This window comes from Monodon monoceros, unplaced genomic scaffold (genome assembly GCF_005190385.1).
Source record: "Monodon monoceros isolate NGI ecotype Baffin Bay Population unplaced genomic scaffold, NGI_Narwhal_1 Super_Scaffold_4, whole genome shotgun sequence".
NCBI lineage: Eukaryota > Metazoa > Chordata > Mammalia > Artiodactyla > Monodontidae > Monodon > Monodon monoceros.
The window spans coordinates 1,436,778-1,464,655 of record NW_021703781.1 but is presented as its reverse complement, the minus strand read 5'-3'; the positions used below and the strand labels follow the sequence as shown (position 1 = coordinate 1,464,655).

Sequence of the window (27,878 nt, the reverse complement as noted above, 5' to 3'; positions counted from 1 at the left end):
ATTATTCTAAGATACCCACTTTTTTCTCTCTCTCTCTCTCTCTCGCACATTTCACATCTCAAACGTCAGGAATCGTCTTGTAGTTGGTGGTGGGCAAGTGGGAATTCCTACGTAGCCTGAGCCTGTGTCAGCAAGATTACGATTCCAGGGCACGCCTGGCTGTCTATTCCCCTTGGTACTTTAGGCTGAGGACCTTTTGATGACCAATTAAAGAAGGAAAATAAAGCTGGTTATTGTATGAAAACCTTGGATAAGACAAACAAACAGATACCAGCATTAAGCCATGCAGAACAGAGGGCAGCAACTTGGATGACCTCAAGGCACTTCTATAAGAAGTGTGGTGTGACAGAGGCTCTGGGTGGCTCAGAGGAACATACCCATGGGGAAAACCTGGGCATTGAAAACTCTCAGTGGGAAAGTAAATAAGACTAGTGAGGTGAAGTTTTAGGAAAATGCTAACCAATTATTTTAACGTATTTTTATGTGCTCATTAGAGTGCTACATGATAAAAATCTGTATCTGTATTTGATACTATAAATAATTATCAAAGAGGTGTTTTTGATATGTTTAAATTTAAATTATTAGGGAAAAGAAAACACTGTATCATAGTTTAAATGGTAGCATTTTTTCTTTCGTGGTGATACATACAACAAAAGTGTACTATACCATGAAAGGAGGCCTAGACTCAATGAAATACGGCTACTAGCCCCAGGTACATAAAAGTACGAACCCCTGGTTTAACAAAACCTAAGGAATCTCCTACACAAATGAGCTGCTTTTGCTACCTGGAGCTCTTTGAGAAGACTATAAACCAAAAGCTCAATATTAACCTACAATTACTTAATTATATTACAAAGTTATATTATTTGGAAGATGTTTTCAAATGACTCAAAATTAAAAGATCTTAGTGTCACATTGGTTCTGTAATTATCCTCACAAATATGTTACTTATAAAAGTTAATGATGTAGAATCATCATGGTAGCTTCAAGTAGGAAGTTGCCAGGCAGATGGGAAAGTTTTCTTGCCTTTTGTTTTCCAATTGTTTTCTTCCTTTCCTCTCTTCCCTCCACAATGAGAAGCAGCCACTGTCTTTAAAGGTTGGAATATTTTTACTTTTCTAGGTGCTTACTTTACTGGGTTAAATAAAGTAACATGCTAAACATTGATTCTAAACAGGACTAGTCATCTAATTTTTATTTGACAAGCTTTGGGGTAACAATTTGATTTGGAAATTTGGTCTTTTGTGACCAAATAATCCTCTTCCCACTGTTACATGCTGTGTGAGCTACAAGCACTTTGAGGTCAGGAATGCACAAAGGCCCGGCATTTCCTTGGGATTAGTACCATACAAATGCAAATTAAGGACAGTGGAAGGCTGTGTCCATCCATGTGACTCTCACTGCTCTGTTCTGTGCTTCCTAGGGGTAGCAAAGCAATCCATTGTTTTAAAAACACACACTTGCCTTAGCTGCTGACTCTTTCATTGGCTACCTGAAGAAGAGAAGGAGGAATTCTTTCCCATAGAATCCACCCCTCTGGATCCTATTCAATTATTTTTAATAGATAACATGAAATCTCACAGGAGTCTTACACAATTTCTAATTGCAGGATTTGTACTCGAAGTATGGAGTCTTATTTTGCTCCTTGCATCTTCAGTCTACGCTTCACATGACCCTTTGTGGTAAGCCTGAGGACCTGTACATACCCTCTTCAAACTCTTTGGCTGGTTGGCACAGTATATAGATATGTTGGAAATCAGTTCTTTTCTGTGGCATAATTCTTCCAAGGGAGTTGAAATGCTTTGCAAACACTTCTCATTTGTCAGTCAATCCATAAAGCAAGCCATGTTATGCGAATCCCTTCCTTCTTATATGTTGTCTTGCGGTGATTTTCATGAAGTTCTGCCTGTACAGTGGCTCTGGTTTGGGAGGAGGAAACACGGGGGCTGGGAAGAGAGGTCAGGAACAGAAATTGCCTGCCTGACAGAACTGACCTCAGTTGACGGCAGAATGGTCCCCACATCTTTATCCTTTATGCCTGCTTAGAAATAGCAACATGGCTTTCCATTTTGTGTAATTATTTAGCTAATACCCGGTAGGATTTGTAAGCCCTCACATTGCTGTGGATTTATTTTATTTCAGAGTGATAGTGAATTTATGACCCAATTAACATCAGTGTGACTTATTGCACTATTTGTGGGAGGGAGAGGGGGCGCAAGAAGACAAGACAGACGGATCCTATGTACCACCATCAACAGGATGACCGCCACACACTCCTGTCCATGGAAGAGGGGCAGTTGGAACCTTTCTGTTCTATTTATCAGAGCCCTGAAGCCCGGGTGATTGTGCTGTATTTTAACAGACGAGTGTGTCAAATGTCTGAGGGAAGGAGATACTGAAATAGCGGTGTTAGAGTAATCAATATTTTGGTGGTAGTGAATATGTTGAATTTAAAAGATGTCAAACGTCAAAGACGATGACGAATGACTATCTACCTAACTGCAGATGCCGCCCCCTCAAATTACAGGGGTACGAAGGGAGACTGACCCCAGAAATGGACCGGTGGGGCCGGCTCCTAATCGCAGCAAGGTTCCCGGAAGCCGGACAGTCCTTGTATTTATAGCAGCAAGCGGCGCAGCCCGCCGTGACCCACGGGCAGTAGCAGCGCAGAAGCAGCCGGGGAATTGTGACCCTCCGCCTACCTGGAGCGTTTCCGCAGCGCCTGATTCAGAACCACCGGGGCGGACAGCTCCCCGGCGCCCGGTGCAGGGCGCCTACTGCGGAAGGGAACGTGAGCACGGAGGGTCCGCGCACCCTCAGCGGGCTCGGGCGGCGGAAGAGCACACTGCGTCCTCCTGAGGGAGACCCACTTGGTTCCTCCCTTTTCCCCCAGGGGCAGCGAAGGGCCTGCGGTGGCCGTCCCGGGCGGCGCGTCCCGACAGGCGAGGGGACTGGCCGGAGCCGCCGCCCGCCTCCTGCCCGCCCCCTGCCCGCCTCCCCGGCCCCTCGCCTCGCCCGCTCGCCTCGCCCCGCCCCGGTGGGGCGGACGGGGGGGGCGTTCCCGGCGCAGGGCCCGCCCAGCCCCTCTCGCCCGGCCCGGGTCTGGCTCCCCATTGGCCGGCAGGCTGGAGGCGCGAGGAGGCGGGGCCCGCCTCTGGCGGCTCGCGCCCGGGAAGGTTGGCCGGGGAGCGCGGGTAGCCGCCGCGGGGAGGGCGCGCGGCGAAGCGGTGGGCGCAGAGGAGACGCAGCAGCGACGGGAGCGGCGGGCCCTGGTCCGGGCCGCAACCCCTGCCTCCTGCCGCGGCCCGCAGCCCGCGGCGCCCGAGCTCCGAGGCGCTTCCCCGGGCGCTGGGCCCGAGGCGGCCAAGACGCGGGGCGGGGGCGCGGGGCGGGGGCGCTGGCTGGGCTGCGTGGTGGGGAACGGCGGGCCGCGGCGCGGGACCGGGGCCCGGCGAGTGGGAGGCGCTGTGGGGGGCCGGCGCGCGGGCGGCGGCCGGGGCCATGGCCGAGGGCGGCGGGGGCGCGCGGAGGAGGGCGCCGGCGCTGCTCGAGGCGGCCCGCGCGCGCTACGAGAGCCTGCACATCTCGGACGACGTGTTCGGCGAGTCGGGCCCGGACAGCAGCGGGAACCCCTTCTACAGCACGTCGGCCGCCTCGCGCTCCTCCTCGGCCGGATCCTCGGACGACGAAGCCGAGCGCCCCGGCCCCGCGCGGGGCCCTGGCGCCCCCGCCGCCGCCGCGCAGGAGTCGGAGGAGGACGAGGCTGGCGCGGGCTGGAGCGCCACGCTGCGGGACCGCCCGGCCCCGCGCTTCGAGGGCACCGGCGGTAAGGCGCGGCCCGGGGGCGGGGGCGCGAGAATTCCCGACGCTCCACGGGTCGGCTTGCGGGTGGCAGCTGTGCGTTTCAGGAAACACACGAGGCTGCGGCAGCGTGCCGGGGCTCCGCCGAGTTCCTCGTGGGTGGACAGGATGAGGCGAGGCCGCGGCAGCACGGGGGAGTGTACCCTCACGTGCTGGGAGTGTCCCCGCGTCCCGCACCAGAAGCCACTCGCCCCTGGGGGTTGGGTCAGAGTTAGGTTCTCCTAGTTGAGGGGATCCTGAAAACCTGGCGTGTCTTGGGGCGGGGAGTCATTTTGCGTTGCTGGCCCCAGAGCAAGCCTTACCCGGGCGCCAGGGGTGGGGCAGGTAGCGGTTGGAGCGAGGCCCTGGGAGGGCTGAGAGGGCACCCATGGCGTCTTCACTGGGCTTTAGTTTTCTGCAGTTAATCTGAGAAACTTTCCGTGTCCGTGCCGTTGAGAATCTCTTGCGAAAAACAGGGAAGAGTGAAAGGACCAGTTGGGCAGCATTAAGGCGTATGCTTTTGCACCGGAAGGCACTTTCACGTGTGTCCTGCTTACTGTTACGGTCATAGACCAGCCCCTGATACCTGGAGAAGGGCTGGCAGCTCTGACTGCTTGAGGTCCTCTTTGCTGCCTCCTTTCTTGGGAGGTGGTTTTAAAATATCTCCACTTTCCCCGCGGAAGCTCGGTAGCCTCTGCTCTCTCCGGGAGCTGGAGGCCAGCCATTTGCACTTGTCCTCTGATGCTTTTGTTCCTTGCTCTGCGCCGCCTTCCGTGGCAGCCCCTGGTTTCTGCACACTGTTTTCATGGGTGGAATGGCAAGCAGCCGGTGATGCTGACGACCAGGGAGTGGCCGCAGTGGGCATGATGCTGGGTGAGCTGAGTCTTACCCTGTGGCTCTCCCCGTGGCTCTCCCCGATTATTGTTTGACTGGTCGGGAACACAGCCCATAGGAGGACAGGACCAAGGGACCCCTGGCTGGTGGCTGGACTCGGATCAGGACATCAGGCTGCAGCCTGCTGCCAGGACTGGCTGGGCTCTCAGCAAGGAGTGGTCTGCAAGCCTCCAGCAGTCAGGCTGCAGTGTGGATATGCTAAGCTACAGCTAGGCCTCCAGAGTCCAGGTTAGCTGTGTGGTGTTGGAGGTGGGTACATTTAAAAGCAGGTTCTTATTTGGGCTTTGATTAAGAGTGTGGGAGTTTTCAGTCACATCACTCTGTATAAATCCTTTTAACCCCCCCCCCCATATTTTCCAAAACGTCATAAAGTCTTCCAGCCCCAGACAGCTGTTTTTCATATCGGCTCTTAAGAATTTGTACCTACCCAGAGCCCTGGTTTGGCAGACTTTATGCAGTGAGTGTCTGTGATCCAGTTTCTGATCTTGGAACCCTTGTGATGCGTGTCTGCTTGGGAGGATGCGGCGTTTCCCCTGTCTCAGGGGAAAACAGGGAAATTGTGTTGGGTTCAGCCTGGTTATGAATAAGGTTCATGAGTATGCTGGTTTGAGGAGGCTGAACACACTGAAATTTTAAAGCAATGTTATGTTTCTTAGTAACCTATAAATGGGAGAAGTTCTGCAGCAGAGCAGTTTAGCCACTGCAGCACAAACGGTCAGGAAGAGCAGCATCGTGTGTCAGTTGGCGTTAGGTTCAAGTTCTGCTTCCTTCACGTGTCCACTGAGTTCACACCTGGACCTGAGAATTGCAGTCAAGCACCATAAGCAAAGACCTTAGTGGTTATTTGATGGTATATTTATACCTATTTTTGCTTTCCTATTTTGTGTAGGAGCACAGCCCTAATGAAGAACTTTCTTCTTCCTTGCAGCGCCTTCTCCCTGAGGGAATTTGGGGTAGCGGTGGAGGGATGACATTGATGGTTTATTAAGTAAGAATTCAGGTCCCCTGAAACAATGGAATAGGGTTTACGGGGGCTGAAAATAGGTGCAGAAATACGCTGCTGGTGAGGGAAAATCCTTGTGCCTTACTGGTGCGGAGAGAGAGGCGTGTTAAGAGGCTTGAGAGCTGCATCCTGGATGCCCTGAGCAAAGAAGGGTCAGCCTGCAAAGTTTACCAAGTCCAGTAGCTCAGACGCTCCAGCCAGAGTGTGCTCCCCACTTTTAAGGAACGCAGCCTGCACCTCCCTCCATCTTTGTTTCCCAGTTTGTTGATGGATCTCACTGGGCTGGTACGGCGGGAAGGAGACCAAGCCAGAGGGTGGCATTTTGATCTGTAATCAGCCCTCATCAAAGAAAACCCCTAATGGAAATTGCTGTTGCTGCTAGAATCAGATGAGGAAAGCAAAGGATTCTAGACTCATGGAACAGGCTTCCTGCCTGCCTCCTGCTGTGAAAAACCACGTAGGCGTCTGTATGGAAATAGGCGTGTATGCATGTGACTGTCTTAAGTGAAAATGCGTTATCGCTTGTGCTGAGCCTGGTTTCTTCTATCAGAAAGAGGTTATGACCGCTGTCTGGGAGCCCTCTTGATGACCTGGAACCCTTTTCAGAGAGTCCCTGTGTAGGAGAGAGACGCTGGGCACCACTGTGCCTTTGATCTGCATTCAGAGCCGCCTTTGATCTGCATTCAGAGCTGCTTTTGGCCCGGCGTGGGAGGGAGAGTACACAGTAGGGAGACATTTGATGCCCCGGAGGAAGCATTTCTGTAGTTAAGGTTGTCTTCTCAGCCTCTTCGTTCTGTTTTTTTCAGTGTATTTAGCTCCCTAAGTGCACTTAGGGAGGCTCTCCAGAAGTGCACTTATGGGTGGGGAGGTCCTCTCTCTCACACCCCCTTCCCTTCTCTCTCCTCCCGCTGGGTCCTCTTGGGATGGTTTAAGTACAAAGACCCTGTGTGGGTCATTTTAACCCCTGGTGGATGGAGGAGTCTGCCTGGGAGCAGAAAGTGGTTGCTGGGAGCTCAGGGCCCAGGACTGTCTTCTAACCAGACTCGCAGGGTATCCCCCTAAAATAGCCCCCTCAAGCTGTCAGCCTCGTCTGCCCACCATGCAAATAACCGGCACAGCATGCAAGCTCACTCTTTGGAAACAGCATGAAATTCAGCTGCTTTGGGAGCTCCTGCCCTTTCTGAGCAGTCTTGTGATTCGTTGTTTCTGAGGAGGCAAAGGAACAGGCAGATTGACAGATGCTCGGGGGCTTATTCTGTTTGGCTTTGTGGGTCCTTTGTCATGGGAAGCTGGGATCTGAGCTATTTACTCTTTCCATGAGAGCGTGGACTTCACAGGAGTTGTCTTCCCATGTCAGCCACCCTCTGTCATCATGCAGTGGGGAGGTGTGACCTTGAGAAGCTGGTGGGGGGGGGGACGTATGGCATTGATAATTAACACTGAAATGTTTTATCTTTAGAGTTTGTTGTTGGTTTATTTGGTTTAGAGTCTTTTTGACTAACAAGGAAGAAGAGAAGCACCTTTCTCTTAAAACCAGAATTAAACCGAGACCTTCTACCGTAGTGGAATTTGTCAGCTAAGATACTGGGCCCCTCTGGTGTCAGGTAAGCAGCTGCTCCCGCCTTTAGCTCTGTGGCTCCGGGGGGAACTCAGATCATGGTGAGCTATGAGATAAATCGCATGCAGTGCTACCTAATACTCAAACGCATGCGCGGCCACGCAGATTTCAGAGAAGGGAGCTTCCTGGGAGAGGTGTTTTGCTCTTTTCCTAGGAGTCTTCTCCTGTGGTGGGGAACTTGAGCTCATGAGGAGTATAATAACCCACAGTTTGCATCTGTAACTTGCTTTTTCATGCATTATCGCACTGAATCGTCACAGGTACTCTGTGTGGGAGTTCTCTTCTCCACTTTACAGAGAAAGACGGATGGGGCTTTTCTGCCAGAGTCTGGGGGCAATGAGATTACCTTGGTTAAGTGATCACCACCATCTAACTGCTCAGACTTCATAATTCAGGAAAGGTAGTGGGTTGGGTTTGTTTGTGTGTTTGTTTTTCACCTAGAATTCTTTCCAGTCAAAAATATTTATACTGGTTTTCATGTTTATACGTGGATTTGCCGTTCCCTTTTCTGGAACCATATATAGTCCTGTGAGGCTTAATGCAGGTATGGATTTGTGTATTTCAGTGGGATTTCAGTCCCACAGTCCGGGACTGAAACAGAAGGCCTAGGATTTTATCTAGCTTCTGATTTAATCCCTGCTCCCCTGAGCCATGGTAATAGGAGGTCAGAGCTCCTCTGCGGGGAGCAGGGCTTTGAATACGCCAGCACCCTGGGAGTTTAGTGTGATCTAGTGCTCAGTTTTACAGTGTGGCACTCACCTTTATTTTTAAGAGCTGTGAGTGTATATTTTTTTCTTATTAACAAGTAATATATGTTCATTTTAGGAAAAAAACCAAAAAGAAAAACGACAAAATTTTTAAAAATCCCATAATCTCTCGTTACTCAGAGATAATCACAGTTAACTCATTGAGTGTACCCTTCATAAATCTTAGGTGACATATTATCGGGTGACCTGCTTTTTAGTTCTAATTAGTATATTGTAAACATTTTCCATTTCACTTTTAAAGTGTCGTTTTAATGAACCAGCTCCCTTTGGGTGGGCGTTGGGTTCCTTGCCCCCCCCCCGCCGTTTACGTATATTTATTTATGTTTATTCTGCTGTGATAAATATTCTTGAAGTTTAAGTTTGTGTGCTCATCTTTAATATATTCCTTAGCATGAAATGATCAAACCAGAGTTGAAGAAGGATTCTGTACATTTTAACATTTTTGGTCTCTCCTGTAAAATAGCATTCTGGAAATGTAGCTACTTACGCCCCGGCCAGCAGTGTACCGGGAAGTCCATTAGAAAGTCTGGCTTCTAAGGCAGCAAACCAACGTGTGATTCCTGCTGGTAGTGTGGCCCTGAGAGGGTGTTCCCTGTAATAAAGCTTACCGAGGTATGACACACACGAGTCACCGTGTGCAGCACAGCCCTGCAGCTCCCCCGGTCAAGGTAGAGTCCCTCCAGCCCCTTCCCAGTCAGTACCTAGTACTTTTTTTTATTGCGGTACCGCAGGCCTCTCACTGTTGTGGCCTCTCCCGTTGCGGAGCACAGGCTCCGGATGCGCAGGCTCAGCGGCCATGGCTTACGGGCCCAGCCGCTCCACGGCATGTGGGATCTTCCCGGACCGGGGCACGAACCCGCGTCCCCTGCATTGGCAGGCGGACTCTCAACCACTGCGCCACCAGGGAAGCCCATATCCAAGTCTTACTTTTACAGTCTTTTTTATTTCGCCTTGTAGCATTCCATTGTATAAATACTACAGTTTGTTATCTGTTATCCTATCAGTGGACTCTTGGACTGTTTTCAGGCTTTTATGAACAAAGCTGCTACCAATATTCTTGAGCATGTTTTTGATAGACATATACATAATTTCCCTGGGGCGTATATACCTAGGAGTAGGATCTCTGGGTCATAGAACAGGTGTGTCGTTTCAGCCTTGGCGCCGTAGACACCATGGGCCGGGGGGATCCTTCGTCGCAGAGGCTGTCCTGTGCGTTGAAGGATACTCAGCAGCCCTCCTGGCCTCTGCCCGCTGAAAGCCAACAGCATGCCTTCCTCTAGTCGTGACAAACAAACTTCTCTCCGGGCACTAACAAGTGTCCCTTGGGGAGCAAAGTCATCTGCAGTGGAGAACCACTGCTGCAGTAGGTACTGCCAAATGGTTTTCCAGTTTATACATGCACCAGTGGTGTATGAGATGTGCCATGTATTCATTCAGCAAGCATGTTGAACCCTGCTGGGATTAAGTAAGGCATGTCTCCTAGGAGAGACAAAGTGAAGGAAAAGAGGTAAGAGTCTGTGATCAAAGTAAACCTGCACTTAGATGGGATTCCAGAGGTACCTCACCTGATCCAGCTGGGTTGCACCTAATCCTCTGGCAGAGGTGGCCCCGAAGCTGCATCTTGAGGAATAAAAATGAATCAGGTGAAAAGGAAGGAAAAAGGCATCTCAAACAAGGGAGCAACTTAGGCAAAGGCTGGGGTGGAAGGTGGAAAGAAGCTGTGCCATCTTTGCCTATGGGCAGCCCCACTCTCCCTCGAGCTGAGCATCTTTACTTGAGGCCTTAGTGAAAATGGCTTGAAATTTGATGTTTATCATTGTTACCATTGCAAGAAAACTGTAGCTGGAATCTGAACTTGAAGTCCAGGCATGGGTACGGATTTACCTAGCAAATGCTGGATCCCCCAGTGAGGGGAATTTGGCAGGTTTGGCGAGAAATAAGTGCTTAGAGAGGGTGGAATCCATGGAGAGGCACTAGGGGTTTTTCTTTAAGGAAGGAAGAGGGGATATGAATGACTACCAGAGTCAGTGTGGTAAAACCTTTATGGCCAAAGGATGTATAGTATCAATATTAACTTAGGGTGAGGGGGAGAATGTCATGCTACAAGAACAATAGGATACCTAAAATATCCTGTAACGTAAAGGGACGCTCTGCCTGGATTGGCACATGGTATAAAGAACTTTCTTCCCCTTGTTTGTGAATTCCAGGAAGAATTACTACAGAAGTATGACTGTCTGGCCATACTTTTTTTGATTTATTAAATGCATACTAAATATTAGGTGTGTATTTAATAAATCAGTTTATTAAAACAATTAGAACCACAAATTCTTTCTCTTCTTATATCCTTGCCATTGCTTCCAACTTTAACCAAGGCAACATCACTCATTGGTCAAGGCATTGGAGCCTTCTTCATCTGCTGGGATTCCCAGATTCCAGTTTTGTTGATGCCCCGCCCCCTGCTTCTATCTCTCTTCCCATTGGCTGTGGAAGAAGAGTGATCTTTACAAACCGGAGCTCATCCACTCACTTCTCTGCTTAAAACCTTTCAGTGGCTTCAACTTCAAGCCAAAGGGAATTCCCGAGTCCTTCGCAGGGCCTGCTAGCCTTCCTGTTCCACGTTCCTTTGGGTTACTGTCCTACAGCACTCTCTCACCACGTGACCTGTCCATCTCAGAGCCTTTGTGCCTGCCAGACCTTCACCTGGAATGTTCTTCCCAATACTCGAATAGCAGCCCTTGCTTGTTGGTCATTGGTGGTCTTGGTTCAAATGTCACTGCCTCCAAGAACCTAAAATCGCTGTCTTCCCTCTGATCCCTTTTAGCACCCATATAAGCTAACTCCTTCCCAGGGCTGAGACCTTGGATGTCTTGGTCATGGTTAGAACATGGTAATTCCTCAAGTTCTGTTGGATGAATGAATGAACAAAAGACTAGATGGATGCGGAAGTAGATTTTTTAAATGGGGGTGGGAATTGGTGTCGGTGAATAAATGTTTACAAGGACCTGTGCGTTTTTAACATCTAAATTGTGGAAGCGTGGATGGGGAATGAGTTCCTTCCCAGGAAGGCACTGAAGCAAGTCTAGGATGTGTTTAACAGGGATTTCCATCCTGGATGGAAGACTGAACTCATTGGCCTCTGGGGAACACTCCAGCCCTGGGCTTCTACAACCTGCCCACTTTCTAGTAGCTGGAGACCTCCAAGACAGGACTGTGTTAGGAATTTGCAGGGAACCAGCTCCTTGTACAGCTTAATTGTTTAACAAACGCCTGTGTATCACTTACTGTGTGCCAGATAGCGTCCTGAGCACTTTCTAACCTATGTAATCCTCATAACAACCCTGTGAGGTCAGGACTATTATTTTTCCTTTATTTATTTTTTATTTTTATTTTTTTTGTGGTACGAGGGCCTCTCACTGTTGTGGTCTCTCCCGTCGCGGAACACAGGCTCCGGACGCGCAGGCTCAGCGGCCATGGCTCACGGGACCAGCCGCTCCGCGGCATGTGGGATCCTCCCAGACCGGGGCACGAACCCGCGTCCCCTGCATGGGCAGGCGGACTCTCAACCACTGCGCCACCAGGGAAGCCCTATTTTTCCTATTTTCAACATGAGGAAACCGAGTCACAGAGAGGTTAAGTGACATAGTATGGACTGGTCCCTTTGATTAGGGTACAAGTAAGCATCATACTTAAGCATGAATTTGAACCATGGTATATGCCGGTCAGATCAACTAATTAAAAATAAGTCCCTTGCAGGGGGCTCTGAGTTGAAGACCATTGTCATTCTCCAAATCTGTCTCACCCATTGACTCTCATCCCAGGCTTTGGCTGCACTTAATTTTCCAACGCCCCCCCCACCCCCCACCCCACCCCGTGCAGCGAGAAGGGCCGATGCCTGGGTTCTGGGCAATGGAAGATGAGGCAAAGTGTGGACCCCATGCTCGGGCCTGACCAGGAGGAAGGCTCCTCTGGGCCGCACGTCAGAGATGCTGGGGCCAGCAGGTGAGAGGACCTTGTGTCTGAATCAGCATTTGGAGCACAGCCACCTGTGGATCAGTCATGTCTGTCATGGACTAAATTTATGAAGAAATGAACTCCCCTCTTGGCAGGGGCATGCGGGGGAGGGCGGGTTTTACAGGAGCCAGCAGAGTCCTATTTGCGCAGATGTTGAAGAACAGAGACGGATGGGGGAAGCGAATTCAGACCAGCAGGGCTCTCGCTGATCACCTGTACAGGATTCACGAGGGGAGACTGTGGGAAAAAAAGCCTAGAGAAAAAAAATGAATTATTTGCATTCTCTCCGTGAAGTTCCCATTGTAACTTTGGAACAGGTGAGATGATGCAGGTAAGCAATGTGCACGGAGTATTCTAGACGCAGTTATTCATTGCACATTGATGTTTTGAAGTGGTAGAGGGTTTGAAAGGGGCTTGGGGGTCGGTTTCTGGTGGGAGCGAGCATGCCCAGGGTAAAGGGCCTGGGCTCTGCTGCGTGCTCGCCCTGCAGTCTTGGGCAGGGGACCCAGTGGAGCTCCGCACCGAGAATCAGTAAAGACATGCGGGAAAGCACAGAGCTGGTGCTTCATTCCAGGTAGCTGATTCTCATTCCTTTAAACTACGTTTTTCCTATGTGGCCAAAATGGATGGATATTGTGCTACTTAGAAGGTTCTCAAAACTTTTTAGCAACCGGAAACCTCAGGACAAAACCAGGAGGCTCTCTTGGAAGCCGGAGGGAGAGGCCCCAGAACCCACCCAGCTGGCCTCCCCACCCTCTCTGGCAGCCCTCGGTCGCGTGGCACCCTGTGAGGTGCTTCAGGATCCCTCTCCCATCTGTCGAGGGCCTTCATCTGGTGGAACCCAGGCTGGGTGGGGAGAGAGACTCCACAGGCAGGTGATAGACATCGGTGAGAAGCAGTTAGTGTCCTTGGCTCTGCTGGGCCCCATCCTCTTTCCCATGGTGGAGAGGAAACCAGTAGGTGAATGCAATATTGTTGTCTCAGAGCCACCAAAAAGCTTCCGTGGCAAAGGCGATTAAAAATTTAATTACTTTAGAAGAACCAGAGAGGGAGGAGACCTGTTTTCTCAAGTTTGGAAAACAGAGTTACAAAGAGAATATAAGGGATGGGGATAAAGGATAATTTTCTGGGAAGAAAAAAAATAGAAACAAGTGGAATCATTTAGAGAGTGGTTAATGAAGGGCTTGCTTATGTGAGCTCCTTCTACATTTGGGGAAGTGGAGAATCAGTAGTATCTTAAAGAAGCTTCCCTGGGACCCCCGCTGTGTCAGTGGGGTGTGCTGAGTAAAGATGCCGAGGTTCCGTGAGTAGACCTTCACTTTAGAATTCACGCTTGAAAAAATCTACCCCTTCTTCCTCAACTGCCTGTAATGATGCTTGCTTTCCTTGGGCCCCAGCGTTTGAGGTAAATAAAAATGTTCCATTTGGTTTGCTCTTAGCACTATTGTATTTCAGCAAAATTCCCAGTCAGGCTTCCTTGGCTAGCTGAGAAACTGGACCACAGGTATTTCACCTGAGGGGACATGCATTCAGAATTCCAGTGGAATCTAGAAAATTACATAATTGGAAATTGGCGATAACTCCAGTGAGAAGGCATTTAAGATTGGAAGAGGTGAATTTTAGGTAAAAATCAGCAAGTGTAAATTCACAGCGTGTATCACACGTTTATAGACTCATTGTCTTCAAGAAGTTTGGCAGAGAAGAAATAGAAAGATTTTGAAAAGATGACGGTAAGTTCAGGGAGACGGCAGATTCCATCAGGGAAGTTGGAGTGGCCGGCTGCCAGGGTACAGCCCAGACTCCGCGTGAGATGCTTTGTTGGGAGGGAGGGGGGACCTGTCCCAGCTCAGCATCCAAAGCGCCGCCTCCTGCAGGGCAGCTCCAGGCACCCAAGGAGATCCTATGTGGTCTGACAGAGGAGGCACTCGGTGAAGTACCCTCCCCACTGTCTTGCTGGGCTCCTAAGAGCAATTCCCAGTGTCCCTGCTGCCAAAGGACCAGCCAAAGCCATGTGCCCCCTGGGGTGTGCCAACATTCTTTCACCCCAGCAGGTCATTGGCAGCAGGGCTGGAAAACGTTTAAGTACAGCTGCCTGGAAAGCTAAAGTTAAATGGCCCCCAAAAGAAAAGCTCTTGAGTTCAGACGTCATCTCTTCTTTTGAATACACTTCATTCATGTGGCCTGTGATGGGCCAGGCACTGTGTCAGCAGCTGGGGCTTGAGAAATGGATAAGGAAAGCATGGTGCCCAGCCCTGAAGACAGGAAGTGCTCAAAGACTTGTGACCCGTATGGTGGGTGCTGTCGTAGGAAGGGCATCCTGGTGCTGTGGGAGCTGCCAGGACCAGCACTTCTGTAGATCCGTAAATGTGACCGGCACACGGCACCAAGGGAAGCCAAGGATGGTTTGCTCAGATACCTGCTTCTCACCGGCTCCAGAGTGTCTCCCCCGGGATGGGATATCAGGAGCTGGGCACGCGGGATCGCTCTGCATAGAAGGATCACAGCTGTGCCCACGTTCTGACCTGCAGCCGATTCCCGTTTCCATTAAGGAGTCCAGCTAAAGGCGATACTGACAACAGATCATCTTACCCTAAACTTGTTACTGGGGATAAAAAAAAAAAGTCAGTGATGGTTGTGGAGTTAAAAAGAAAAGGAATACTTCTTTTCTTGGTAGTTTTCATACTGTGCAGTCTTTTAAAAATTATACACATGAACTGTCTAATTTTATTTACATGCATTAATATCATACATGGAGTTTAACTGCAGTCCTGTTTCACCCTTTCTTGTTAGAATTCTCCTCACTGCCTGCCTCCCTGTAGTCTGTGTTGACCACTTGTCGCTCATTCGCAAACACATTTGTGCATATACGTCATGTGTAGGAGTTTTGGGGTCACTGTTTAACAAATACAGACTCACTTTATATACTTTGTATTATGCTCTTCTCATTCAAGAATACTTCATCAGTAACTTCCTTCTATTCCTAGCTTAGTTTATTTTTATACGGAATGGCTGCCAAACTTTTAGCAAATGCCTTTATTTTTATCAAAATGCATTTATCGCTGTGGTCCTATTTTTTATTCACATTTAATTTATGGACGAAGTAGATTTCACTGATTTCCTGGTATTGAGATTCCCTTCCTTTCCTGGAATATATCCAAGTTGGTCTCTTTGATAGATGGCTGAATTCCGTTGTTTGCTGGTATTAGTTTAGTGTTTCTGTAGCTAATCCATCCTAAGCCAGATTTGTTCATTGTTCCCCCCCCCATCTCTCTCAGGTCTGAGTATTAAAATAATGCTCAGCTTCATAAAATGAATTGGCTTATTATTGTTTAATTGTCTGTTGCCATTCAGCGGTGGAATTATGCGTTAGATACAGCTCAGCTGTGAACCTGTCTGGTCCCAGTACTTCTGAATTTTCCACGTCTTGAATCGTTTTGATGATTTATGTTTTCCTAGGAAATCATCTATTCTAGGTTTTCAAATTTGTTAATGTAAAATTCCATGCGGTTTTGCAAAATGGTTCTTTCGGATTTGCTTTTGTAATCTGCACTTGCTTTTATGTGTCTGTTCTCAGCCCTGGTCTTCTGTGTTTGTACATCCTCTCTCTCCCCTATCCCCTCCTCTCCTTCCCCTCCTTCCTTCACTTTCTCCAATTTTCCTCTCCCCCCATCACCCACCTTCTCTCTCTTACCTTTAATTGGGCATGTGAGGTTTTTCTGTATTATTGGTCTTTTCAAAGAATCAGCTTTGAGGGACTTCCTGGCGGTCCAGTGGTTAGCACTCCAAGCTTCCACTGCCGGGGGCCCAGGTTCGAGCCCTGGTCGGGGAACTAAGATCCTGCCAGCTGCGTGGTGCGGCCCTCCCCCCAAAAAAACCCCAAAATTAGCTTTGCGTTTATTTGTCCCTGTTATGTTTTTTTTAATTTAAAAATTTATCTTTGTTATAACTTCTTTCTTTTGATTTATTGAGCTGTCCTTTTCTAATTGGTTTAGATGAGTGCATGGTTTTTTATTTTAAAAACTCTTTAGTATTGAAGGCATTTGACACAAAAATATCCTTAGACTATAACTTCTGCTGTATTCTGTAAGTTTTGGTATCCTTTCCATTGCTTTCAAATTTTTTCCATTCCTCCTTTTGATTTCTTCTTTGACCTAAGAGTATATTTCTTAATTTCTAAGTAGTTAAGAGTTTTTGTTACCTGATTATTTAATTCTAATTTTATTGGATTGTGATCAAAGAGCTGTCCTTTAAATCTTTAATTTGAAAGGTTTGTAAAGGTTTTCTTTGTTGCCAGATATCTAGTTAATCTTTACAAACATGGCATACATAGGTAAGAAAAAATGTATTTTTTATTTGAGGGAAGTAAGGGTGTCTGTCTGTTTCTCTATCCTCTCTGTTTTTCTTTTTTCTGTCTAGTAGATATTCCCATTTGAAGAGCTGAGTTTTTACCATATGCTTGCATATTTAGGAGTCTTTAGCTGCCGTGTTGTTTGGTGCATGAGTACTTATACCTTTTATATCTTCCCACCAAAGTGTGCCTGTAATAATGTCCCTCTTCATCTTGCTTAGTACCTTTAACTTTAAATCCAGCTTGTTGGCTGTTAATTTGCCTTTCCTGCTTTCTCCTCCCTTGCATTTGCCAGGTATCTCCTTGCCTGGTGCATTGTTTCCAACCCCTTATTGCCCCTATTTGTGTTTCACAGACAGCATATAGATGGATGTATATTTTTGACACAACATGATAGACTCTTTAGTTGGAGAAATCAGTCTGTACACACTTTTTTTTTCCATTTTATTTAGTTTTTTAAAAATTTTTTTTAAAGATTTTTTCTATGTGGACCATTTTTAAAGTCTTTATTGAATTTCTTACAATATTGCTTCTGTTCTTTATGTTTTGGTTTTTTGGCCACAAGACATGTTGGATCTTAGCTCCCTGACCAGGGATCAAACTTGCACCCCCTGCATTGGAAGGCAAAGTCTTAACCACTGGACCACCAGGGAAGTCCCTGTACACACTTAAAATGATGACAAACAAGCACGATTTTATTCCTTCCATATTATTTAATTCACTTTTTTTCCTTACTCTTTCCCTGTTTTTGGTGTTTTGATCAAGTTGTTTATTCTTTTTTTATGCAATAAATATGGAAGTTCTTTCCATTTGGGGGATAAGAGCTTTATTGAGATATAATTCACATGCCATACAATTTACCCATTTTATGTGTACAATTTAGTGGCTCTTAATGTATTCCCAATTGTGTGAACAGTCAGTTTTAGAACATTTTCATCATCCCCAAAAGAAACCTTTAGCCGTCACCCCGAGCCTTAGGCAACGGCTAATTTACTTTCTGTCTCTATAGATGTGCCTGTTCTGGAAATTTCATATAAATGAAATCATACAGTATGTGGTGATTTGTGACTGGTTTCTTACCATTAGCATAATGTTTCCAAGGTTCATCCATGTTGTTGTATGTGTCAAAATTTCATTCGTTTTAAAGGCTGAATAATATTCCATTGAACTGATATATTTACCACATTTTGTTTACTCATCAGGTGATGAACATTTGGACTGTTTTCACTTTTTTGCTACTATGAATAAAGCCAAAACCTTCATGTACAAGTTTTAGTGTGGGCATAGTTTTCATTTTTCTTGAGTATGTAGCTAGGAATGGAATTGCTGGGTTGTATGGTAACTCTCTGTTTAACTTTCTGAGGAACTGACAAAATGTTTTACAAAGTGGGTGGCTGCCAGCAGTGTATCATTTTTTTTTTTTTCAGATTTTTTTTAATGTGGACCATTATTAAAGTCTTTATTGAATTTGTTACAATATTGCTTCTGTTGTATGTTTTGGTTTTTTGGCCGTGAGGCATGTGGGATCTTAGATCCCCGACCAGGGATCAGACCCACACACCCTGCATTGGAAGGCGAAGTCTCAATCACCAGGACCGCCAGGGAAGTCCTGTTTTTTGTCTTTTTGGTAGTAGCCATGCTAATGAGTGGGAGGTGGTATCTCATTGTGGTTTTGATTTGCATTTCCTTAATGATTAGTGATGTTGAGCATCTTTTCATGTGCTTGTTGGCCGTTCATATATTTGTGTATTGTAGAAATGTTTGTTCACGTTTTTTGCCCATTTTGTCCAAATGGCTAAACATTTGCCTAAGGCAGGACTGAAGCCAACTGTAGAATGAACTTCTAGGATAAAGACACAGTCTGAAGTTTTGTTCTTTTAAAAAAGCATTTATATTTTATTAAACATTTTAGGTGTCAAAATTCAAGAGGTTGACAGTCTAGTACAGGAATAGCCATTTCTCATGCTGTCGGTGGCTTTCCTGTACCTATAGTCGCACCACTGCACACCTGTGAACACTTGTGTTCACCTCCTGTTGGGCTAGGGAAGGGGCAAGGTGGTCGTGTCTGCCAACACAGGGACTTGTGCCAGTGACAATGCACCTTCCTCCCTCACAGTAGCTCTTGAAGGTAGAGACTTACCTTCTTTTCATCTCCTAGACTTGAGGACTTGGTCAGTCTGTGGGGTGATGAGATGTCATTGGCAAAATCCCACGAACTAAACCTTGGTTGGCTGCTTACAGGTATCCTTTGAGTATTTTTTAGGAGTAAACTTCAGATGTTGCCTCACTTGTAACTTTTACTTCTAATATTTCCGACTGCAATTGCTACCTCCTGCAGTCCCTTGAGGAAAAACTGGGAACGTGGCAGTGGAACAGTGTGCTTTTCTTCCACGATAACAAAATCATTTCTGAATTTCTGTCTGCACCTCGAATTTTGGTATACGAGCATGGCTATGTGCATGGATTTTGGCGTCTTCCCGAGGAGACGATTCGTATCACGTAAAGAACACTTACGCTCTTGTGACACGTCAGCCTGGTGACCCAGGATTCTGCAGCCCAGCCAGAAAGGCAGGACCGGGGGTAACTCCCTCACCACTGTAGGCTTTCGGCGTTCAGAGGCCTCTGGATGTGTTTGCAACCTTAACACGTGTGCTGTGCAAGATGCAGAAGGAGCACATTAATTCAGGGGAACAGATCTTCAGACTCACATTTTCCAGGAGGAACTTCGTAACTAGGATTCATAGTTTGGGTGATTCAACAGTTCTTCATCTTCTAACTACTGAAAATGGTAGTTGTTACCCACATGGTAATCATTTCAACAGACACTTTGAGTGTAGCGTTAGTTTCCATAGGCTTAAAACTACAAGACGTTGTCTTCTTAAAGGGCACTCTTGTAAGGTTATTTTAAAACATGACTAATGGAAACAAAATTATTCTGTAACACTTTCTTTTCTTCATACTCTATTATTTTTCATAGATTGAAAGTGATTTATTGTGGATGTTGTCATAAATGATTGTGGAATTTTTTTCTGTTCCTGAATTTTTAAGCTGGCAGAGTTGACTTTCTGATTTTAATTCATCTTCACTAGGTGAAGAATTCACAAATAGGACTTTTTCTTGAAATACTCAGAGCCTGAATGAAATTGAATGATTATAAAATTACAGTAAGTTCTCAAGGGCTGTTTGCTTTAGTCTTACGAAAGCTAGTGCCTGAAATAATTCTACACAGATTATAATTTTGATATAATCTAAACTGTTTTTCTGCCTTCTGTCATCACTTAAATTTTATGACTCAGTTTTAAAGGATAGATATTTTCTCTAAAGTTATCTGGACTACGTGCGTGTAATGTTTGTGTTAACTGTCATTCTGTTTCTTGATTTAAGTATTTGAAAGCTCTTAATCTTACTACTTTTTGTTTTAATACAATCTGAATTGCATGTCCTGTGCCTTGTGCCTGAGACGGCTGTACTGCTTAGGCGTGATGAGAACCTACCTGACTAAATGGTGTCGATCACCCATTACTTCAGGGGTGTCAGAAATGACACTGACGCAGGCATCGGCCTTCAGCCTCGCCAAGGCCAAGACCGTTCAGCTCGTTAGTCATCAGTTTTTTCTCCTCTTTGCTCCGTGGAGTCTTGTTCCATTCCATTTGTTGTTAGAGCTTTTCCTTCCTTGTTTTTCCTCTGCTGTGGTGCCTGGTGCCTAGTGGTATATACTCTGAATTCTTGTCTTCAAAGACCTTTCCTTTTATCGTGATAGCTGAGGAGCCTTTATTTTGATGCCTGGGGAGCTATTTTCACGTCCCGTGGTTCCCAGACGGTCTCTCACCATCCGGGCTGCTCTGACATCGTCCACAGCCAGTTCGTGTCCATCTCCATGTTCTGTTTCCTTTTTAGGGACGAGTTCGTTCTGCCTGAAGAACAGTCTTTTTTTTTTCTTTATCCTTAGATTCAGAAACTTAACTGGCATATGGCCCTTGTCTTATCCCTTATGTCCAGAGCTGGGTGCCCTGTAGTGCCTGTCCTTCATCTGTCCTTTTCTCTCTGTCTCAGGATGTAGCTTGAAAGTCTCATAGCCTGTCCCTTACGCTTTTCATTTCTTCATACTTGGGCTTTTCTGCTTTATTTCTTGGACTCAATCTTCTGAGTCAGTGATTCAAGGGATCATCTGTGACCACCTTCTCGTTCTCTTTGCCTGAAGAGTTGTTTAGTGGGGAAATCACGTTTTATAGTTACAGGAAATCTTTTTTCCCCCATGTGTGTTGCCGTTGCATCTCTTTGAGTGCTATTATTCCTATTTTAATTAAAATTCAAGTTGGCATCTGTATCTGCCAGCAGCTCTCTCTTCCTGAGTGAGTGCTCTGTTTCTTCTGAGTCACCATACTCCCTGTGCTGTGAGACCCTTGGAAGGGCGACTGTCTTTCTTTGTGGGCTTGTGGGCCTGCGTGGTAGAGAGAAGGCAGCTGACACATCCACGGCTGACACCTGCAGGACCTCCTGCTTGTTCTCACAGGCTCAGGGGCAGGAAGCCTCGCCTGTTCTCCCGCTGTTTCTCTACCTGTGGAGCCTGGGAATCTAGGTGAGCACACGGGTGAGGCTGACTGTCCTCCCAGGTCCACAGGTGTCCTCAGGCCTCCTGCACCTGGGGCTCCGGGGCGGTCCCTCCAGTGTGAGGCAGGAAAAGGAGGGGGCAGGCTCCCCTCCCCCCGGAGCCTGCGGGTCTCCGCACCGGAGGGGCCTGGTGGGGACGGGTAAGGGCCGTGTCGGAGTCACCGTGTTCTTTCAAAGAGAAACGTCAAAGACTATCTGAAGGAAAAGAATAAAGGTCTACTAGGTGGCATTTAAAATGTTTTATTGCACACTTGGGTAAGTATTGTTATCCCCATTATACAAATGAAACAGGCTTTGCGAGGTTAAGGGATGTATACCATAAGCAGTAGTGCTGGAAGCAGGGGTCTAACTCGGCTGCTTGGTCTTTCCGCGAGAAGAGGCCTGGCACGCAGTGAGCATGCCCTTGAATGTTGGCTCGTACCGTCCTGTACTGCTCTGCCATCCCCACGGTTACGAACGTGGGTGCTTTGGAGGAAACAGCGGAGAGGTGGGTGGCTTTCCAATGAGATTCATGTTCAGGGCTTCCATTCCTCAAACTTTCTTTCTTTTTTGGAGGGGGGGGGATTTCTTTCTCTTTTATTGGTGGGGGGGGGGAGTATATAATTGCTTTACAATGTTGTGTTAGTTTCTGCTATACAGTCAAGTGAGTCAGCTGTATGTATACATATATCCCCTCCCTCTTGGACCTCCCTCCCTCCCACCCCCCATCCCACCCATCTAGGTCATCACAGAGCACGGAGCTGAGCTCCCTGTGCTGTACAGCAGCTTCCCACCAGCTGTCTGTTCTACACATGGTGGTGTATGTATGTCAGTCCTAATCTCCCATTCCTTAACTTTCTAACAAGGACTTGGTCTGGTAGTTGCTGGGATGAAGACAAGAAGCCGTTAAAGAAGGGCAGGAGTCTCCCTGAAGACCCTCATTCTGGAACCCCAAAGTCATGACCATGTGAGCAGTGGCTTGAAGTGGCCTTTGGCCGGAGGGACGGGTGTTCAGCTGGGCCAAATATTACGTAATTGAGGCCTATTAAACGTTGTTCTTGCTATCATAAAAGACTTTTAGTTTTGGACTTTTAGCCTCGCTTAAAATGATTTTGACCTATTTTCCACGCTTTCTACGTGGAGATTAAAAGACTAGTTCCTCAGAGCCAAGAGAAGGTGGCCCCAGTTTTCTGGTCTTGTCTCGGCCGGGTTCCGTGACCTTCAGCCAGCCCATGTGTCCGCATCGGCCAAACAGCTTGTCAGACGCCTCGGCAGCTTCTGGCTTCATATTGGGTGAAGCTTGAGAGTGTAAAGAACTTTTTGAGTCAAAATTCCCAGGTCTGCTGTGAGTCCAGCCAAATTTTTGAGTTCTCAGACTTCCCAGCCTCCGGTAACTCACTTGGCAAAGTAATTTAACCCGAGCCTCAGTTTTCTAATCTGTAGAATGGGGACATAGTGGGTCCTCACAGCCTCGTCGGAAGGCATAACATGTTTGTAAAGTGTCTGTGTCTGACCCTTAGCAAGTCCTCCGACAGTGTTTGTCCCCTTCCCCTGCTCTGTCTGTCCCCTGAACCCTTCCCAGGCCTTTCTTGAGGATGAAGAGGAGAAACTCTGGGCCACGTGGGCAGCTTCTACGGGCTCCCCAGGCTCACTCCCTTCGGGTGACCAGTCAGATGTGCACGTGGGTGTCGGTTTCCTTTAGAATCCGTTCATCTGGACAGCGTTGCTCGTGAGAAGTGTGGATGTAGAATATGTTGAGTAATGTTTGGCACAAGCATTTCTTTTTTCAGGAAAGACCGGGCAAGTCTGAGAATTCACAGGTTTAGGCTGGATGCCCTGTTTGGCAGACGCCCCTGCTTCTATCAGCCATCACTCCTGGCAGGGGCTCTGTGGCTGGGGTCCTGCCCTCTTACACTGTAAGGCAGTTCCGGCCCTTGGTCCCCCTTCCCCAGGCCCCTCCGCATCACACTTCCGTCCAGGTGCCTCTCCCGCCTCGTCTGGGGTCGGCAGGTGTTTGCTACCTGGGCCCTGCCGGCCGTGCAGATGCCCACGGCCTCTAGTTCGGGAGATGCCCGGGCAGCAGAAATCCTGATCAGAAGATGAGGAAGCGTGTGAAACCTGGTTACTTACTGATGCCGGCGTGTTTTCCGTGTTTCTTTAACCCTCCGGAAGTCAGGGGAGAGCGGAAACTCTATACACTTCTTTTCCTCCCTGCTCTGGCTGCCATCCCCACGTTCAGAAAGAAGATACCTCGCGCTGGATCCCGGCACCCCGGGCAGCTCCCCGGCCTGACCGTGGCAGGCCCTCAGCTCCGACGAGCCCCTCCCAGCACCACGGCCCCTCTCTGCCCTTGAACTTGTCCTGTGAAGGGTCTGCTGCTCGCCCTTCTGTCCCCAGGCCGCAGGCACTGAGGTCCTCCCCGTGCCAGGTCAGGAGTTCCCTGTGAGAACTGAGGCAGTCACTGAGCTTCTCCCGAATGCTAAGGGCATGGACATTCACATGCCCCACGGGCCGGGCGCGGGCCGCGTCTTATGGGCGTTGTGTGCACCCCACGGCCGCGGGTGGCCTGTGACCCGGGGGACAAAGGCAGCATCCTTTCCTCACATCCCACAGCCTCCCGAAAGGTGGACGTGGCAGTCCATGCCCGACAGTCTGCACGGGGCTGCCCCTGCTGATAAATGTCAGGCACAAGGCGGGAGGGACAGCGTGAGTGCTGCGGGGACAGCGGTGCTTCCCAGGTGACGGCAGACAGCACACGCCTCTCGGGATGATGGAATCGCCTGGGCTTTCACGTCTCGTCCGAATTCCCAACCGTGTGCCTTGGTAGCCAAGTGACCCCCTCGGAGGCAGGTTTCTCATGTAGGAAATGGAGGGCCCCTCACCCTGCCTGACCTGTCCAGCATTTGTAAAGCCCCTTCCGTGGTGCCTGCATGTAACAAGGCGCCCAGGAAGTGTTGGCCCTTTTCCTGTTCCTGGTCTCCCGTGTCCATGCGGTGGACGGTGAAGTAGACAAGTGTTTATTGAGCACATCTGTGTTTCAGTCACCGTTCTAGGCTCTTGGAATTCGTCAGCGAACAAGACAGATTCCTGCCTGCGTGAGGTATACGTTCTTGAGGGGGAGACAGACAGTTAGCGATAACCAGGGCGAACAGATGGTGTGTTAGAATGGAAACATTAGGAAAGAAGCAGTAGACAGGATTAGGGGGCTCGGGGGTGCTGGAGCAGGGGACAGCAGTCTGCTGCACGGTTCAGTAGGGCGGACGGGATTAGGCCCCGTGGAGAAGGTGAGATTGGAGCAAAGGTGAGGGAGGTGGATATCCTTCCTGGGCAGGCAGGGGAGCGGCCAGTGTAAGGCCCCAGGTGGAGGTGTGCCTGGAGGGGAGGGAGGCCGAGTTGCTGAGAGCGGGTGACGGTGCGGAGGACAGGCAGTCCCAGAGGGACGGGCTGGAGGCGGATCACGGAGGGTCTTGCTGGCCGTCATAGGGGCATGGCTTTAACTGGAGTGGGATGGGGAACCTTTGGGGTGTTTTCAGCAAAGAGTAGCCTGGCCCAACACAACTTTTAAAGAGATGCTCTGGGGCAGGTGTAGGATCTGGCCACGTAGTAACCTGAAGAGCGGGGCTGGAGGAGTGCAGGCCGCGATGGGTGTGTCTTGAAACTAGAATCAGCCACGTGCCCTGATGGATCGAATGATCTGACCTTGGGGACTGAGCTTTGGAGGAATCGTCGGCACTGTTGACGGAAGAAAGATGCATCATTTTCCCAAAAGCTTGGCTTGACGCCGGGTGGAGCTGACGTCAGCAGGGTCTCCTGACATCCTGCAGTTGAGTCGCCCTCGGCCTCCCCCGTGTCCTTGTTAATATCGTTGTCACTGGTGATGGTGGTAGTGGTGTTGGTGACAGCTGTCTGAGGACCAGACCGCAAGGGCTGGTGTGCGTTGGCCGTTATGGCTGAGTTCCCAGGTATGAAGGAGGTGGGCTTAACCACTTTCCCCTATGAGGTGAGCATGTGCCAGCATCACCGGGCCAGTGGGAGGGGCTCTGGAAGAGGGGCCAAGGTTATCCCTGCTGTGGAGCCCTCCTGAGAAGACCTGCTCCCCTGGGCATCCCCGGGCAGGACCTCCAGCTCTCTGAGTAGTTGGCTCCTGAGAAGATGCCAAGTGGCCGTCGGCAAAGCTGGGAGGGCTATACTTTTGCAGGAGGGCTGCCAGATAGAACACAGGGTGCCAGGTCAACTTGAATTTCAAATAAACAGTGAATCATTTTTTTGAGTGTAAGTTTGCCCCAAATACAGCATGGGGCATACTTGTATGAAAACATTACTGTTGTTTATCTGAAATTCAAAGTGAAGTAGGCGTCCTGTATTTAAATTTGCTAAACCTGCCTAGCCTCTGTTGGTGTGTCCTTGCTAATGGGCGAGGTGCACCTTCGTAACCTGTCAGAGTTGCCGAGTAACCGACTTGACTTTGGAAGAGACGCTTCATTGTGTGGGGAGAAGAGTCTGTGTGTTCTTGGGTCCGTCTTTCCCCGTCGTCTGAGCAGAGAATCAGGTCTCATCCCGAGCTCTCATCAGAGCCCTGTACAGCCTGCCCTTCCTCTCCTATTTCTCCCACGTGAGTTTTGCCAGGGGACTCCCTGCTGGCCCACTGCTGGGTTTTAAGTCCTCCTGGATGAGGCAGTGCTGAGGACCGAGGCTCAAGGTCTTCAGCCCTGGAAAATCCAGGACTAGGAACCGTGGGAGTGGTGTTGGGTGCCAGCGGCACAGAGGCCTTGGGCTGGCTCTGCCCTGTGAGAGCTTACGGTCTGCTTTGCTGGGGAGACCTCTGCTTCCAGCCCTGTCCTGAGCACCTACTCTGCTAGGTATCCCCTCCCTCTGTTATGGGCTGATTATGTCCCCTCCCTAAATTTGTATGTTGAAGTCCTAGGACCGCAGAATGTGACTGTGTTCAGAGATAGGGCCTTTAAAGGTGATTTCATTGAAGTGAGGTCATTAGGCTGGGCCCTCATCCAATGTCACTGGTGCTTATAGGAAGAGATCAGGACACAGACACGCACGGAGGGAGGCCCCTTGGGGACACAGGGGGAAGACGGCCGCCACAAGCCAAGGAGAGAGGCCTCAGGAGAAACCACCCCTGCAGACACCTTGACCTTGGACTCCTAGCTTCCAGAACTGAGAGACAATAAATTCCTGTTGTCTAAGGCTCCCAGGCTGTGGTACTTTGTTTTGTTAAGTCCAGCCGATGACTAGACCATCAGCAAGGAGATGCGAAAGGCAGACGAGAAAGCAAGGCAGGGAGGCTGGCCTCCCAGGGTTGAGATGAGACATCTCAGCCCTGCAGGAGGCAGGTCTCGCAGGGAAAATACCATCCAGCTCTGAAGCTACGGGGCTGTCGCTCTTCCTTGAGGACGCTGAACTTCTTTACGTGTCTTAGTTGTCACTTAGTCGGTAACATGTAACGGAAGAGTCACAGCTCAACCGAGTTTTGCATGTGCATATACCCTTGTGTTCTGGGGGAGGCTTCCAAAGAATGTTATCCTAGAGCTATTTTTATGGCAGTGACATCTCTGGGTAATTAAAATTATTTTTATATCGTTGTTCTTAGGAATGAATTTGGTAAATATTCTTTAATACCCTCTGTTGCTTAGGCTAGTTTGCCATTTAAAGACTCATTTTCTTTTGTAAAAATGTCACCTCCAAGGTCAAACACTAAGAATTTGAAGCCTGGATTAATTTGAAGGCTGTAAAACCAGCACTTGATTCTAGATTACTGGTGTTGTTATGCTGTAGAACTTCACGTCGTAAAATTTTTAATGTTTTCTGTGTAAGTGCAATTGGTGAGTTTTTGCTTTAGATTCCACAGTTAGGGGAACAGTGTCCTAAACTTAAATTGGACAAGTTAGCCTGTGAGGGTAGCAGAGCACTTGGCAAACCATCACAGCTTGACAGCTGGGCGTCCTCTCCCTCCTTACAGCTTCCCGAGCTGGGATGGTGGCGGGGGGATTTCAACCGCAGGGGCCAGGTTGAAGGTTTCAGGTGAGCGTACCGGTGTGGGTGGCCGGGTAGCTGTAGATCTCAGTAGCGTGTCTATTCCCAGCGCCCGGAATTGGGCCACAGAGAGCTGAAGATTCGGCCTGAACAAAATGGAACTCCCTCTTTGTGGCACCAGTGTGCCTCTCAGCTGTCATCTTAGGAAGGACCCCGAGGTGTGACTCCAAACCCCTGTGGCCCCCAGGTGCATGAAGTTTCAAGGCACCCTTCTGGGTTTAAAACTCGAGTGATCGGTTTACTTAAATACCTCATTAGTGGTTACACTAATCCTCTCGTCCTCACACGGCCCACGGGTGGCTCTGTCCTGGTTTAAAGGATGGAGGCTCTCAGTGGTCCAGGGGCGGGCCAGGTGCACCCAGGGGCTTCCTGTGATGCCCCTCAGGTATGCTGATCTCAGCATCCATGGGGCTTCCTGGAGTACCTGCGGAACTTACCAATCCAAGAGGACCTCCTGGGGGTGTCCCGAACCTGCCCCTGCTGTGAAGGTACAGCAGCACACTCCATGCAGAGACGGGTCTGCAGGTCCCTAGGATGGAGAGCCCCACAGGTGTGGCAGATCAGGGAGGGGGGAGAAGTGAGGAGAGAGGAGGGGGGTAATGAGGAGTTCAGGCAGAGGTGCTTGGGGAGGGGAGGGGGGTGAGTGGGAGGGGAGGGCGTTGGGGGGGCAAGGGGGTGGAAGAGGAAGGGGGGGGGAACAGACGAAGGGAGCATCTTCCCCCGCCGGCGCTCAGAAACACTGCCCCGAATGCAGCGGCAGGG

At 48.9% G+C, this 27,878-nt stretch overlaps 1 protein-coding gene across 1 annotated transcript in view; it reads left to right on the top strand.

The window, feature by feature from the left end:
* Positions 1–3,501: 3,501 nt before the first annotated feature.
* The window catches only part of PGBD5 (piggyBac transposable element derived 5), an 86,089-nt gene continuing 61,712 nt past the window's right edge, over positions 3,502–27,878 (top strand). The window contains exon 1 of the mRNA XM_029201125.1: positions 3,502–3,826. Within this exon, the coding sequence (XP_029056958.1) occupies positions 3,502–3,826 (325 nt within the window). The remainder of the gene's footprint in view (positions 3,827–27,878) is intronic.